Source organism: Dicentrarchus labrax, unplaced genomic scaffold, assembly GCF_905237075.1.
Source record: "Dicentrarchus labrax unplaced genomic scaffold, dlabrax2021, whole genome shotgun sequence".
NCBI classification, from domain to species: Eukaryota; Metazoa; Chordata; class Actinopteri; family Moronidae; genus Dicentrarchus; species Dicentrarchus labrax.
The window spans coordinates 5284251-5301135 of NW_026136707.1; the positions used below are offsets into that span (position 1 = coordinate 5284251).

A 16885-nucleotide genomic window follows, 5' to 3' on the forward strand; every position below is an offset into this window, starting at 1 on the left:
GCAAACATGTTTGATTATGAATGGTTATCCATAATTTTTGTGTTTACATTTTGTTTATGCCAAATGTGTTATTTTCTTGTTTTCATCACTTTTAATCTAATAAGAATATATATTTTTCAAGGGTCATTCAACATATTTTATACTTTGAAATGTAGAATAAAATCTTCTGCTTGTTATGTGTGGTTCTTGCATTTGGGCTGAATTTGAGTTTAGAAATCATGTGTATGCTCATCTTTTCCCTATAAAAGGGCTAAAACATACTCCAGTAACCACATGGGGCTCATTTCACCTGACACAGAGCTTTTCAGAGTTTGTTGAAAACAAGCAGGTGACAAAGAGTTTAATTAATTATAGCCAAAGTAGTGATACCACTGCCTGGATTCATTGATTTCAAGGGAAATCTGAAATGAATTAAGTTGCAGACATTAAGAATAATGACACAGAAATAACCCGTCTTCTTGCTGTTGGTCTTGTGTGCTTATGTAGGTCATATAGAGGCATCACTATTACCTCATACAGACAACAAAAAATATAGACATTGTAGTCAGAGTACACAACAAATAAATAAGACCTGGAATGATCACATCTAAAGTGTAAAATAGGATTGATGCTGGACCTTCTGAGTCACTGAGGCATCACTAGTCGCTCACTGAATGAGTTTCTGAGTGTTTAAAAACAATTTTAGCTCTCTTTCTGTTTTCTATCGTGGCCAATCACTGAGCCAGCCCTTCTGATCATCTTAGTTTTTAATCCTCTGCAGAGCACATTATAAAAGGGGACACTATATTCCCTGATAGAAAACATGAACAAGCTTGTTGTTAATATTAAAGGAGCTCATCTTCATCAAGAAGAATATTAACTGAGGCTTCTTGGATGCAACCTCAGTATTCTTCATACAGTTTAATTTACTGTCGAGGTAGACGTAAAGATATGTGTAAAATTGGACGATCTTTATCTGCTGCCCTTGATTGTCACAGGCAAGAGCTTTTCCTTCTTCCTTTTGAAATTAAAGATCAGAACATATCAGTTCAAATTAAATTTAAAAAGTTTATAATAAATATTGCGGATGCTTGGTGTAATATGCAGTTTGTGAAATAAAAATCATCACATTATGTTTTAATTCAAGGCCATATATAGAACAATTATCTTGTAGTGTGTATAACCTGTACAGGGACTTTGTGCAGTGTAATGGGCGTTGGTCTGAGCAGTAAAGAGGGAGGTATCTGACTGTAGACTGAACACTGCCTCAGACTAAAGGAAACTAGTTTATCTTCGGATTCAGAGGAACGAGTCAAAGGTAGAAATGTGGCTGGATTTTAAACTTCTCGGGTTTCCAATCTTCAAAGATACTGAAACTGACTAACTGACGAGAGAGAGAGAGAGAGAGAGAGAGACACACACACACACACACACACACACACACACACACACACACCAGGTGAGTTTCCGCTTCCAGCGTGAACACTTCACGTTGATACCGGACAACAGAGCACTGCTGAACCGTTTCTGCAATTATTGAACGTAAGTGGACGAATCAAGCTGTTTATAAAACGGTAGTAAACCATGACATTTGCCTTTTTTCCATACTACTTCCTCTTCATAGCAGTCACTAGTGATACATTATAGTTGAGTGGGGAAACGCTTGACTTGTAAAAGAGGTCGCTTGCTTACTGCTGGTTTCCACACAACAATTAAAACTGAATATAGGACCACGATAGCTAGACGTCAGGATACATGAAGAGATACAGTGTATTTGTCATGATGCTCGTTCATAAGATAGTAAATCAGTAGTTGAGTTGTGAGTTGAAGTACTGCAAGTAAACAATGGGAAGACGTCACTTTGGGCTTTATTAAGCAACAGGGCTGCACGATATGGTAAAAACATTATATTACGGTTTCTTTGACAGATATTGGGACATGATGCACAGTTAGTGTGGGATTTAATTTTTGCATCACGAATTATAATATTACTGAAAATATGTTTTCTTAGACCTGGAGAACAATATTTGTAGTTCAGGGTATCTATTCAGGGTACTACAGTACTTCCATATAACGCTATATATTTATATATTTTACCTTTATCAAAATATTTCATCTTCTGCAATTTGCACACTGCACTTGGCCATATTGCAATTTTGATCATATTCTTATTAATTGTGCAGCCCTACTAAACATTTAAAACATTTAATTGATCAATACCTTATTTTATCACATAATGCTTTTTACATTTTGTGGTATTATTTACTTTATTATTTATTATATTTTGTGATAAAAGGTGTGCATCAGACGCTCATGATAAAATACAATAAAATCTCCACTCCAAACTTATATTGACGCAGCTTCTTTACAGGGACGTGTTCAGACTTTTTAACTGGGGTGGCACAAGCGGGACACTGATTTAAGCAGGGGTGGGATGAAGAATGTGTGTCAGCTTTCCCTTCATTTCCAATTTCTGCAATTGTCTTGCGTCAATGAAAAGCAAGAGATAAGTTTCCAATCATGGAAAGAAATAATACATTTCACTATAATTGCATTGTACACTAAACTTAAAATTAGAAGATATCAGTAGATCACAAACATCTATCCTGCATGTACTGTATGACATGTCCTTTTAATTTTCCAGGTAGAAACAATGTCGGCTAAGAAGATGCTTTTTGAAACATTGAGTGATTTGAGTTCTGAGGAACTTAAAGAATTCAAGTCACTCATTGAAGTGGATAGAGGTTTCCCACCTTTCTCAAGACCCCGACTCAAGGTGGCAAACACAGAGATCCTAGTGGAGCTGATGGTGGAGACGTACAGGCAAACGTGCATGGAGACGACCAAAAACATTTTGAAGAAGATGAACAGGACTGATCTGGCACAGAGATTGTTAGACATCATTCCAGGAACCAAAGGTAAGGCAAAGAAAACACAAATATATATAAATATACAAATTTCTTCATCAGGGAGTCAAACAAATCTCATAGAACTAAAGGCCCCTTTGTAGTGGTATTCCACCAATAGGAATCTTCCACTTGGCTTGTGGCCTAAAAAAGGTTGTGGTGACACTCCAGCAGATGGCACTGTTTTTCCCAATATGCCTCAAAACTGAGTTACAGAACATCATGAACTTATTTATGCTTCAGTGTTTAATAACCTGTAGTTTGCAGATCCAAAAAGCTTCCTGCTGGTTAAGTTTCCTTAGCCAACTTGTCGTATAGGAGATGGGATGCGGTCAGTGTCAAAAGCTTGTTATTTGGATGGCATCCTTTGTATTATAAACCTTCATAAAGCCTGATGATCACTCACTAAGATGTCTTCTTTAATTTATTTTCCCTCAGACAAACAGCGGCCTTCACTGACCCAGAGAGTGAGTATGTCACATCACACTGACTCAACACAATGCAGCTTTTATTCAGTAGATGAAGATTGAAAATCATCTTCATCTTAAACATTATAATTGATGATATATTTAATATATATTAAATTATATATTAATATATCAGATCCTCGGATATATCCCTTGTTCTTAAGTCAAGTCATTAGCTTGTTTATGAAAATAAAAAACTTGCACAAGAGTAAATAACCCTGATGTTACTACAGAAGCCGTTTGTAAAATAGAAATTTTCTCTGAATTGACCAGGTGGAAACAATGATGTCTGATATAGAGCTGCTTTTGGAAACACTGAGAGATTTGAGTGACAGGGAGTTTGAGGAGTTCAAGAAGATCCTGAGGCAAATTCACTCCGAAAGACGTTACTCAAACATCCCATGGACACAGCTGGAGATAACAGACATGCAGGACACAGTGTTTTTAATGGTGCAGTCTGACGGCCAAAAGTCTGTGGAGACAGCAAATGAAGTTTTAAAGAAAATGGAGAGGACTGATCTGATCCAGAGGTTGTCTGACAGCAGCTCGGGATCCAAAAGTAAGACAATGAAGACAAAAAGGTGAAAATATGTTTTAAGACCAATGTGTAATACAAAGTTTTTTGTTTTATTTCTGTTATTTTGTTTCTTCCTCCTCAGAAAAACCCTTTGTGGATGAATATCTGTCTGCACTGATCCACAAAGTGAGTAGTGTCATATTCTGTCATCTGGGATACTACAGCAGTACCATCCTAAAATAAACAGATGTTCCTGTGATTTAATTGGAGGATACATATCAAAAGAATGCTGAAATACCTACATCATGTTGCTGATTTGTAAAAAGTCATTGTTGGGTCTGTCCGCAAGACGACAAGCAAACAACTTGTGTTTGTTTTGTGAACGTAGTTTGGAACGATCAGGGCTATGCTAACTTAGTTTATAGCATATTTTCAGGACAAGTTAGTCCAACTTTCTCTCTTACATCTCTCCAAGCAATCGCCTTTTTTCTAGTCTCTGTATAAATACGAAGTGGTATCAGAGATCTGAGTACACACAGACAGCTACAAGTGATGATAAATTGACTTTTTAATCCCAAAGGTTTTAAAAATAAACAGAGCTCTTTTCCTGCCGACTACAAATCACAGTGAAATCCAGTGTGACTATGAGGTTTTATTCCTCCAGAAGCTCAGAATAAAAAACATTAATCAGGTTACAGATAATAAAGTTCAATTGTGTAATATTTAGGAGGATCTATTAGCAGAGAAATATAATAGTCATAGGTATGTTTTCATTAGTGTATAATCTCCTGAAAATAAGATGTGTTTTCGATAGAATGAGCCATTTTTATCTATGCATGGAGCAGGTCCATAGAATTAGCCATGACCTGCCGTATTTTCACAGTAGTCCAAACACAACAATGGCTCTAGATGGGACCTTTCACGTTTTTTGTGAGTTTCACAACCACTGTAGTTCTCCTCCACATTTAGAGGGTGAGGCAAGTTGGTTGCACTAATTTTTATAGTGAAGAAATAATATATTTTCTTTATAAAAACATATTTGGAATTTTTCAGGTGGCAACATTGGCGTCTGGTAAAGATCTGCTTTTTGAAACACTCAATGATTTGAGTTACGAGGAGCTCAAGACCTTCAAGTGGTTGCTGCAGTTCACGTTGTTCAAGAGGAACCTTCCACACATGTCATGGGGACAACTTAAGTGGGCATACAGGGCAGAACTACTGGTGAATGTGATGGTGAGGAAATATGGTCAAAAGTCTGTGGACGTGACAAAAGAGGTTTTCATGGACATGAACAGGATGGATCTGGTGCAGAGGCTGTCAGAGACCAGCTCAGGACCCAAAGGTAAGAGAAAGAGGTGTTGTGTGTGTCTCATAAATGTCTGAGAAATGACAAAAACAACAGTTGCCCTCCGTGTGAAAAAGCCTTAAGGGAAGTTTTCTCATTGATTCTCTCTGTGATCTCTATGAGCACAGTTTCATCCTGCCTTAAAATATTGAAGGCTTTTTATTCTAAAGACTCAATATTGTACTCACGACAAGTACATAAATGTCATACACACTTTACTAATTATTATGATTACATTTTTTTCATTATATGTGTTACAGCTGCAGGATCATCAGCTGAGGCATTTGATGTGAATACCATGGAGAGAGGTAGGAGCCCTCAAAATAAATAACAAAGCAAAACATAATAACAAATATTAATTGAAGTAAGAATAAAACATTTTACAAACAAACAGTTATTTTTAATATGCATTAAAATACATTTCAGTGTATGGACCTTTTAACACAAGAGTTTAATAGCAAATAAGATAGTGAAGAAGATAGTGTTCATCGGGTGAAACTGGTTATCGATTTTTATGATCTTACTATTAAGAAGATTTTTGTACAATTAGGCTGTGGTCGACCAAAGAAAATCTTGGTTGACCACTTACTCTTCAACTAATCGATTGATAAATGGGGAAAAAAATAACTGCATGTTATTTCTAGGTAAACTAAGTGTACCACAGTACCTGGTAGCTTCAGTTTTGCCATTTCTTTTTCACACATAGTGTAGCTACATTGTTACCTTGAATTTCCCTCGGGATAAATAAAGTATCTATCTATCTACCCTCACAGCATGTGCATATATACCGGCGAGGTTTGCGGAGCAAAACGGGCTGCTGCACAACAACAAAGCTAATGCAGTGCCAGAAAAAGCAACATGAAAAAACATTTACCATCATCCAACCTACTATTGTCATTACTAGCCACTTACTAAAGCAAAGTTCAGTAGGGTAAATACTTATAAATACTATTTGACATTGTTTCAATTACTGTTGAGCTGAGTAAATGGTGCCCTGCAGTCTCCAGGCTGCCAGTTGGGTGTGTTTACTTCCTAAATTACGAATATTAAAATAGCCTATAACTCAAACATAAAATAGGTCTGCATATTTCCCTCCCACCCCTGAAAATAAGAGCTTTTTTCCTCATGAAAGTACAGTTGTGGGACAAGAGCATTATCGGCCAACCAATCGACCAACAGAGAGAAGGTGTCAGCCCTATAGTCTCATTATAAAGGCTGATGTTAAATCTTTTTCTGTTTTCTTTATTCTCAGAGAAATACTCTGTGGATGAACGTTGGCCGGCACTGATCCAGAAAGTGAGTAATGTCACATCTTTCTGACTTTAAACTACGGTTTAAACAATTGAGCGATCAGTTGATCGACAGAAAGTAAATTTGAACAAGCATATGTGACCAATTGGACAAATATAATCAATTGTATTACTTTGAGCGACATGGCTGACCACATTCCTCAAACACATACACTGATGAGATGCAAACAGAGAATTATGTAATCAACCTAGCTGAGAAACTGCACTTCTCCTTTTTTTTTCTCTGAATTTACCAGGTGGAAATGATATTGTCTGTTATAGAGCTGCTTTTGGAAACACTGACAGATTTGAATGACGAGGAGCTCAAGAAGTTCAAGTATATTCTCCTGATGCAAACTCACTTCCGGGAATGTTACTTAAACATCCCATGGAGGCCAGAAGAGATAACAAACATCGAGGACATAGTGTTTTTAATAGTTCAGAATGACAGCCAACCATCTGTGGAGACGACTAAGGGGGTTTTAAAGACGATGAAGAAGACCGACCTGGTGCAGAGGTTGTCTGACAGCAGCTCGGGACCCAAAGGTAAGACAATAAAATCATGGTTCTTGTGTCTAATAAGTTTATAATCTGTGTCTTTACATTATAAATAATCAGACTGATAGGATTTGTGTTAGAGCAGTTGCTCATGAGTGACTTTTACCACTTTTCTCCTCAGAGAAAACCTCTACAGATGAACCCCACTCTGCAGTGATCCAGAGTGTGAGTAATGTCACATCTGTCCGACTCTATACAACAGATTTCATTCAACAGCTGCAGGTTAAAAATGATCTCCATATTGAACATGATACAAGCCATAATTTACTTATTTATATATTTATTTTCCACTGAACTGAAGCTGCATTCAGGTCGAGCTCTTTAGCAGTTATTTTATTCACTAATGATAATGATATGATATCTTAACCATTGAGGATGAAATGAGGAAATGACTTTTTTATTCACCAGAATCATCTATGTATTGTATTTTAAGCAGTTTTCCAAGGCATTAAACGAAAGTACCAGTGAATAAATGAACGTCTTATGAATGCATTGATTATTTTAGATTGCAACAATGGTAGCTGTTAAACAGCTGATTTTGGAAACCCTGAATGATTTGAGTAACAAGGAGCTGGAGACATTCAAGGAGTTCCTGCAGTTGATTTTCTATCGGAAGGACCTCCCAAGGGTTTTGAGAGACACAGCAGACAGAGCACAATTAGTGGAACAAATGGTGGAGACTTATGGCCAACAGACTGTGGAGTTAATCAGGGAGGTTTTCATGGACATGAACAGGACTGATCTGGCTCAGAAGTTGTCAAAGCCCAGCTCAGGGCTCGAAGGTAAGAGAAAGATGGCAAAAAAAAGTGTTGTGTGTGTCTCATACATGTCTGAGAAATACATTTTATAATTCATAATAAAAAAAGTGAATCTGCTTGAGTTTAAACTATGTGTCACCTCTAATGTGTAATATAAGAAAAAAAGGGGTAGGGATCAATAAATCATGAATTAAATAATCAAATAAATCAACTCACAGTCTAAAAAAAACCTGAAAGTTTAATGACTGTGTAATTGGATTGTAATCTTCTGTGTCAATTTCTTGTCTCCTCAGAGAAACATTCTGTGGATGAACATCGATCTGCACTGCTGGAGAGAGTGAGTCTGACTTTTCACAACGCGGCTTCTGTTCAGTGGTTGCAGGTTGATAACTATGGAATGAGATTTTGTCAGTATAATCAAACAAAACTTCTTAAACCTGCAGTGTAAACCTTTTTTCTACGCTTTCTGACAGTGAGAGTGGCTACACAAACTGAAACGCATCACTGCCGCAGACTGTAGTTTTAATAACACCGGTATTGCAAAATTCAGAGAGATTTACCTGGCAGTGATAGGCTTTATCAGCATTGTGTGAACTTGTAGATGGAATGGACATTCATTTATATGTAAAAGTCCCACACTGTAACTTTAAATGTCAAACAAAATTTGAGAATTTGGGAGATATACAACAGCTTCAACACAACACCAAACATTGAAGTGAACTATGACATTGCCGTAACCAGAGTCTTAAATGACCTCAACGGATGCGCAAATATTTATTGCTGTTACAGTTATGTTTGCAGTGACTGAGGAAACTATTGGCACACACCATGGTCATTTAACGTTATGTTAAAAGTTCTTAACAACTAACCTACAGCTAAGCTTGATAATGTAATATTAACACAACTTGGCTTTCCTGGAAGCAGCAGCCTGAAGACACAGCCCTAAAAAAACCTACTCACACAAGAAGTTTGTGTCAGAACTGCAAACAAAAAGTCAGGCAGCGCAAATGAGTGTGTGTTTCAGCACTTTTTAAATATTTTCCTCATATTTTAACAATACTGCGATAATACTGATAACCATGATAATTTTAGGTCACTATAATTAAATTTTTGAATAACTTCACATACCGTAGAAATAATTTGTTTGCAAGTTATATGATTTACTTATTAGAGGAAATGAGTTCAGCTTTATTCTCTCTCAAATTCTCATCTTTGTTTGATATTTAAGAAGTATTATTTGATTATATCAAATCTTATTCCATAGAGAAAAAATAAGTCCAACTATCTCATATGTTAGTTACAACTTATTGCTTAACGTGTCTTTTGAATATTACAGACCGCAGCAATCGCAGCTGTTCTTTCGGAAACACTCAGTAATTTGAGTGACAACGAGTTCAAGAAATTCAAGTGTTTGCTGCAGTTCATGCACTTCCAGAAGAGTCTCCCACAATTCTCATGGAGCCAAATGGAGTGGGCAGACAGTGCAGAAAAACTAGTGGATCTGATGGTGGTGACCTATCGCCAGCAGTCTGTGGAGGTGACCAAGGAGGTTTTAATGGACATGAGCAGGACTGATCTGGTGCAGAGGCTGTCAGAGAGCAGCTCAGGACTCAAAGGTCAGAGAATTTATAAAAAAATGTATGAATCACAGTAAAACCTGTGCTTGGGTTAAAACTTAATTACCTGTGAGAAATATGAACAGTTTCACATCTGAGCTTTATTTAAGGGGAGCAACAGATTAAGCATATTCACAGTATAATAGTGCATTAAGGCCAAATACCTTGATCTCAACCATTGTCCTTCAGATTTAATGTGTGCTAATGATATGGTGTCCAGTCTCTCTGTGTTATGTTTTTTTTTTTCAATTAATCTTTCTTATCATGTTTTATTCAAAAGCTACTAAATCGGACTAAAGTGGTTTATAGTTTGATTTTGAATCAGTCATTAGTAATTTTCAATTGTTTTTCTCCTCAGAGAAACATGAGTCTGAACCACTCAAGAAAGTGAGTAATGTCACATTACACAACAACACAGCTTTCATTTAATGGTTACAGGTTGTAAATTATTCTAATCTTATCTACTATAAATAATAATACAAAACATTAGCATACTTTTAATTAGTTGGGGCTAATCCCAGAGTAGAGTACACTCTACCTGGTAGCTGCTGGATTAATTACAACATTAGTCCACAAAGCTTGAGACAGTAGCCACTTACCAACATACTAAAGCAAAGTTCTGCAGACTGAACAACACAATTAACACTAAAACAACATAAAATAGATAAAACAGGGCAAAACTTAAGTTTGAAGTCAGGTCACAGCTGGTAATGTTACTGATCCATCATTGAGCTTTAACGCCATCAACGTTATCCACTGAGGCTAGGGGACCATATAGAGCTGAGTAAATGCTGTAAGTTCCGCCCTGCAGTCTCCAGGCTGCCAGTTGAAGCTGTGAATATGGGAACTTCCTGACTTATAGATCGTTATCATGTTATTTTTAACAAAATAACATATCACTCTCACTAAAAGCAGGTCTGCATATGTCCCTCCCGACCAATGAGAATTTGGTCGGAACATATTGACCGACTGACCAGAATTTGTCAGCCCTACTTTTTTATTCAACTTTGAAAGATGTTTCAAAACCACAACTTCCCATCTGCTGTACAAGCCAAGAGAACACATGATCAGGTAGCTCATTCCTACTTTTGGTAGCGCAGTGTAAGTGTTAGAGGAAGTCAATAAGGAACAATTAATTGTAACCAGTTAATATAAATAAATGAAATCAATGATACTGTGTTGTGATGGTAATGCAAAAATGAACACACGTAGAAGTACTTTTTATAGTTATCTTAACTTTAAGATTTTATTAAATGCATGATTGTGTCTAATGTGGTTAATATGCGTACTTACAATACTCAACAATAAATGTTTACATTGATGCAAAGAAATGAATGCTTGATCACTACAGTGGAGATATTAAATAAATGCTCTATTATTTCAGGAAGCAACCATGACATCACTGAAGGAGAAGCTTTTGGAAACACTGGAAGGTTTAATTTACACGGAGCTCGAGCAATTCAAGTGGCTCCTGCAGGACACGGAAACAAAGAAAGGCCTCCTAAGAATCCCCAGACACCGAGTGGAGATTGCAGGCAGGGTTGAAATAGTGGAGCTGATGGTGGAGATCTACGGCCAGCAGTCTGTGGAGGTGATGAGGGAAGTTTTAGAGAAGATGAGCAGGAATGATCTGTTACAGAGGTTGTCAGACATCAACCCAGGATCCAAAGGTAAGTTGTGGGATAAAAAAACAAGCAACAATTAGGTATGCAGAGTGTACATACACTTAATATGCAATCTGCATGGTAAAGTAAGATGGTAAACGCAGTGATCATTGTAATAATAATCTTCTAAACATCACACGTGAGCCTCGGACACAATAAATATCAAGATCATATTTTTTGTGTTGGATTCGAGAATTACTTAATAATAGTTAATTTTCCAATGTTTTATATTACACTGAGTATAAAAGAACAAATCAGTTGTTTACTTTAATCTATATGTAGTCATACAAATAAAGTTATGTGACTGCCTGATGATTTTTCATGATTATTAAACAGCTACATGGAGCTAGTCTGCACTTTAACAGAGTAGACTTCACTCAACAGTATGTCCTGAATGATATACTGCTCTCATATCAGTGCAGAATTAAATGGCACATACTTCTAAAGCAGCAAAACATATGGGAAGGTACCATATGATGTTATATATTAACATAAAAGCATTTAAAAAATCCCATGTGTCTCCAGAAGAGCCTCCAAGAAGTGTGGAGCTTGAGGGTTGTGGAAGCATTATGGTAATCTCTTACACTAATTCATTTGTTCAGTTCAGTCATTCATTGATATGTTCATTTACGTGATACAAAAGACACATTTCTAATTATTTGCAACAATGATTGTCCTCTGCAGCAGGACTCTAGTGACTGGACTAAACTTGAACCTGAAGTGAACAGTACAGACGCTGATGAGGCTCCAGCTTACAGGTAAAAATGACATCCTGAATACTGCGTCACAGCAAAGTGGAACTATAGGAAAAAGTTGAGGTTGGTTCTTTTCACAGAAGGAAAACGGAATCTCTCTCTGTGCTGTTACTTATTATATCAATGCAATATGATTATTATAGAGGAAATACATTTTGCCCCAAATAAACTGGAGGAACATACTCTCAAAATGTGCATTATTCTATTGCCCCCCCCTTTTGCATCAAGAAACAACAATCTCACCTCTTTTCTTTTCCACGATTTAGCCTACAGACTAAAGCAGGAAAGTTTGAATGCAGTGTCTCTGGATTGCGCTGGTTCTGTAAGGAGAAGGTCAACTTTAAGTACCAGTTTTGCTCTTGGGAGGAACACATAGAGAGGATGGAAAGCATCCAATACATGCCTGCAGGTCCCTTAATTGACATCACAGTCATTGCTGGAAGGTTGGATGAAGTGTACCTGCCACACTGGATCTGCATCGGTAAGTTGACATGGAGACAATAATAAAATAAAATGTACTTTTAAAATGTTTTATAATGTGTACAAAAACAATCCTTTTCTCCTCACTACTTATGTGTGCTTGTGTTTTGTGATACAGATGACAACCCTGCAATATTAGATAAGTTTGCAGTCTTACACATCAATGACTGTGGAGATGAAGTGGAAAAAGTGTCTGAGGTCACACCGTCCCATGTCAAGTTATCTGAACCAGTTTTTTCTCCACGAGCGGTCCTGATGAAAACCGGCATTCCTGTGAAAGTAAACTGTAATGTGCTAATATACAAGACCAACACAGCATTCCTGACACTCCATGTTTATCTGATCCCACGTGATCCTGGTCTACAACAGGTTATTGAATATCTTATTGCAACAGCACTTATTATAAAATATAAAATAGCACTACAAATACATGGATTAAAAACACAACACACAATGTCTGCTACTCTAATCCCATTTCTTCTGTCCAGGTAATGGACAAGAGGGAATTGTCCTATGGATACAAAGTAATCCGAAAGCCACCTCCAGAGAAGTCCTTGAAAGTGCGCAATCGTTTCATCTTAACTGCAGATTTGGATGGTGCAGAAATTTATCCTGAAGTATGGTTTGAACTGCTTTTAAATCTGTAGAGTGCACTGCGGTTCAGAAATGAGTTAGATATTATAGGACCAGCTCAATGGAACAATTGTTTTTGTTTTTTCATATTTTGAACAAGAAAATATGACAAAATGTTTACTCTCTTTACTTTCACCATCATGTGTTGGTAACATACTTTAAGCCTCATGCAAATGTATTAGGCCACTCTGAAACAGTCTAGTTAAAGGCATCAGAATTTCCAAAACTATTTGTGGAAGACTATAAAGCCGGTAAAAAGAACACCCTCCACTTACCCATACACATGCTTTTGGCACTATAGGCTTATTACTTTCTCCAGCAACTTTAGCGATAAAGTCTTTAAGACCGCTCAAGACCTGTTACAACTTCAAAGATAGCTTCTGTTCCACTGACCTCCATTCAGTGTGGTATGGTAATAGTGTACATCTAACTTAATTTTCCCATGTGTGTTTGAATGGGTGAAGAACCTCATGGTAGTAGTTTCATAATGAAGAGAGTTTTTTTTCAATAATACCAGTATTTATAATTGCCACAAAATGTGATTTGATTTATTTTAGAAACTTTTATTGTGCTTCAAACCCCCCCAAAAAATAGCTATGGTTACAGGCAATAAATAACTAAAAACATAATATATCTGATCCCTCATTTCCTCAAATTTTTACAAATAGCTGGCAATATACAGCAGATATAGTCATATTTTTTGTCCCTTTCTCTATATGTCTTTGATATAATTAAACATTTTCTTAACCTCATTTGAAAAAAACATGAAAAATTATAATTTATTTCTTTCACAGAAATTAAAGTTCAGAAATAAAGGTGCAGACTCACATTTCTTTGAAGTGTTCATTGACAATCCGGACACAAACTTCAAGCTCCAACTCAAACAAGAAAAGGATCTTCAACCAGTATGGACTGGTGCAATTCGAAAAGGTCAGCTTTCTATACTGCCAATGTACCACTTTCATTTTATTGGATCTGCATCATTATTGAAACAGACGTCCACTGTTAAAGGCAGTAAATCAGCTACAAATCCATATATTAATGATTTTCTTTTCAGATGAATACAAAAGCACAGGCCATGTACAAGGTAAGACATTTCGAAGGATTCCTATTTCGAAGATTGTGGACTGTGGAAAAACTCCAATGTGCTGTCAGTGTGAACAGACACCAACAAAAAAAAAGGACCCACAGCATCTTATAACACTATAGCAGCTAAAATAAGAAAGCCGTGCTTTCAGAAATAAGGTCAGTGGTTGGAGAGAAATCATTACTGACCTGCTCCTGATGCATGTATGTGCAGATCTATTTTGTATAGGTTTTCACCCTGTACGGCTCTCACTTGCGGATTAATCCTCACTCGTGTAGCACTGTAGACATTTAGTCCATGCTCGGCATGTCTGTAGAGAACCCGCCTGGTGCTGTTTGTACAAAATCAAAGTCAAACTGAAAACCAAAATCAGGGTGCCAGAAACAGAAAAATGCTGAAAGGGACAACAAAGGGTGAAAGTTTTTCTCCAAGAAAGAAAAGTGCCCATGAAAACCTACACAGCCACATTAGCATTTTGTTAATAATGTTCTTAATGTAATGTTGAAGCCAGTCACAAGCTAATTATAATACAACAATATCCTACTTACTCTCCACTTACTTACAGTTATTATATTTAGTTTATTTAGCCAATTGAATCAATACTTATATACTATATTTAATCAAGAATCAGTTCTGCCTTTTTCCTGCAGATGCAGCTCCAGTGAACCCACCATCAGTCCTGCCCAGTCCTACCCAGCTCTCAGCTGAAAGAGAAGGTGAGCAGTATTTTCTTGATAGTAGCTAGCTAGTTTTACCTAGAGCAATCCATGAAGCTGATGATGGAAAATGCCATTCTTCTGCTTCTCCCAGAGCCGAGATTATTATATTATAAAATATATATTTTATCACATCATGAATTATTATCATAAATTAATAATAACAATAATAATGTATTTAAGGTAGTTAAAGTAAGGTACTTTTAAATGTAACCTCTGAGTGGATAGTCACATTCCTGTGAATACATTGTGGTAGGTTACCCTTGAATCAAATAGTCAGAATGACAGTGGCATCAAATGACATAAAGTATTTCCTAAGATATTACATATATTACTATATTGTACTATACCATGCAGGGTTCACTTCACTTGTCACTTGGCAAGTCGGTTAGAAATCTGCTTGGCCAAAGTACATTTTAACCACTATACATAATAAATATGTTTTATTAATTAGCAGTTCAGGATTCAGAGGGAAAACTAATCCCTGAATATCTGAATACAGCAAGGCAGCAAATGGTAGAGAAAAGATAAAATGGGACTGAGTAGTTCATAATTCTAGTGCAAAAGCACTGTATTGCATCCAATGTGTTATTTTTTCCTGTGAATCAAAGAGACCCTCTCTTCAGTGCACTGAATATTGACTAACTGCTTTCACTTAACTACAGAAACCTAAATAAGGTGGTAGCTGGCCGTAGGGGGATTGTCAGGAAGCTTGTATTTGGCTATATTGTATGTCATTTCCATTAAATAAACATCTAAATATCACAACACACAAATGTAGGAAGATATTATCTGATATAATCAGATATTATAAATATAATTCCCCCCCCCTTCTGCCCTCAGGGGAGCACTTTGTGGATAAACACCAGTGTGATCTGATCGAGAGAGTGAGCAATATAGGACCAATCTTGGATAATCTTCTGAAAGAACGTGTAATCCAACAGCAAGATTATGATACAATCAGGGCTATCCCAATCACTCAGGAGAAGATGAGGACACTCTATAGTGGTCCCCTGAAAGCTGGAGGACATGCAGCCAAAGACATATTCTACAGCATCCTCAAGGAGAAGGAGTTATATCTTGTGAATGATCTGATGAAGCTGTCATAAACATTCACAATCTGCTTTCTTGACCAAAGACTACCTGAAACTGAAATGTGTTGCACATTAACTAGTTTACAGCCTGCATTTATGAAAATGTTCATTCTGGTGCTTTATCTATCTGGTATTTTTTCTGTGTATTTTGTTGAGCTTTGTTCATTCTGTTAAAATGTAAATAGGAAAAAGAATAACGTATATAAGGGGGTCTAATAGCAAATAGATTGCATATTAAGTTACAAAATCACACAAATTTAAGATTTTCATAATTTGGCCTCGTGTGACTAAACTTCTTGAGTATTTTAAAGCCCCTTTCAGACATTACGATGCAATGTAACACATCGGCCTCATGCCTGAACAGGTGCCCATTTCAGCAGTTGAGGAGATTCTTCTGATATCAGATGAGTCTATAAAAACTATTTTCCCACTTGTTGTCGATCATAGACGTTTTCGCATTTTCCTTAAATGCTTGTAAAGTCCTACACACATTTTCCAAAGCAACACTTAAGAGTGAATGCATCCACATGCTGTTTAAAGCTTCTAAGCTCAATTCTGAATACAGCATAAAGTAACTTTGCATATTTACCTGTATGTAAGCCATGGTATTTATTACAGAACAACAAATGTAAGCAAAAACAAAGAAATGTTTTACACTTGGACTTGTTTGGTATGAAAACTTAGATTAATGTACAGCATTGCAGCAGTTGAGCATATTCATCACAATAGATTCATCTATTTTTAAGACAATGTTGTTTACCACCTGCAAGCTGCAATACCAACAAGCAAAGTATATTTGAAATATAAATCCATGTTTTAATTTAAAGTCTGCACATGCATAGCAGAAAGAGAGATTTCATGTGACTGTGGAATCCTACAAACCCCAAGATCCATTTTTAAAGACCTGTGTTGTTACGTATTTCTAGACAAATATAATTGTGACTATGCACTTTGAATTCATATTGTATTTTGTATATTTGTCTGACATTTGTGGCTTTTAAATGAATTGTGTTTGACTTAA

The 16885-nt window shown here is 36.5% G+C and overlaps 1 protein-coding gene across 1 annotated transcript; it reads left to right on the forward strand.

Moving 5' to 3' along the window:
* The first annotated feature begins 1183 nt into the window (after positions 1 to 1183).
* On the forward strand, positions 1184 to 16885 carry LOC127366631 (NACHT, LRR and PYD domains-containing protein 1 homolog). The gene is made up of 24 exons (XM_051405759.1): positions 1184 to 1521; positions 2624 to 2897; positions 3324 to 3352; positions 3626 to 3911; positions 4012 to 4055; positions 4923 to 5211; positions 5475 to 5522; positions 6467 to 6510; positions 6761 to 7049; positions 7183 to 7226; positions 7567 to 7843; positions 8113 to 8156; positions 9156 to 9435; positions 9794 to 9822; positions 10820 to 11105; positions 11625 to 11671; positions 11784 to 11857; positions 12121 to 12335; positions 12453 to 12703; positions 12823 to 12951; positions 13762 to 13897; positions 14025 to 14054; positions 14705 to 14770; positions 15614 to 16885. The coding sequence occupies exons 2-24, from the start codon at positions 2633 to 2635 to the stop codon at positions 15877 to 15879; spliced, it is 3468 nt and encodes a 1155-aa protein (XP_051261719.1). The 5' UTR covers positions 1184 to 1521; positions 2624 to 2632; the 3' UTR covers positions 15880 to 16885.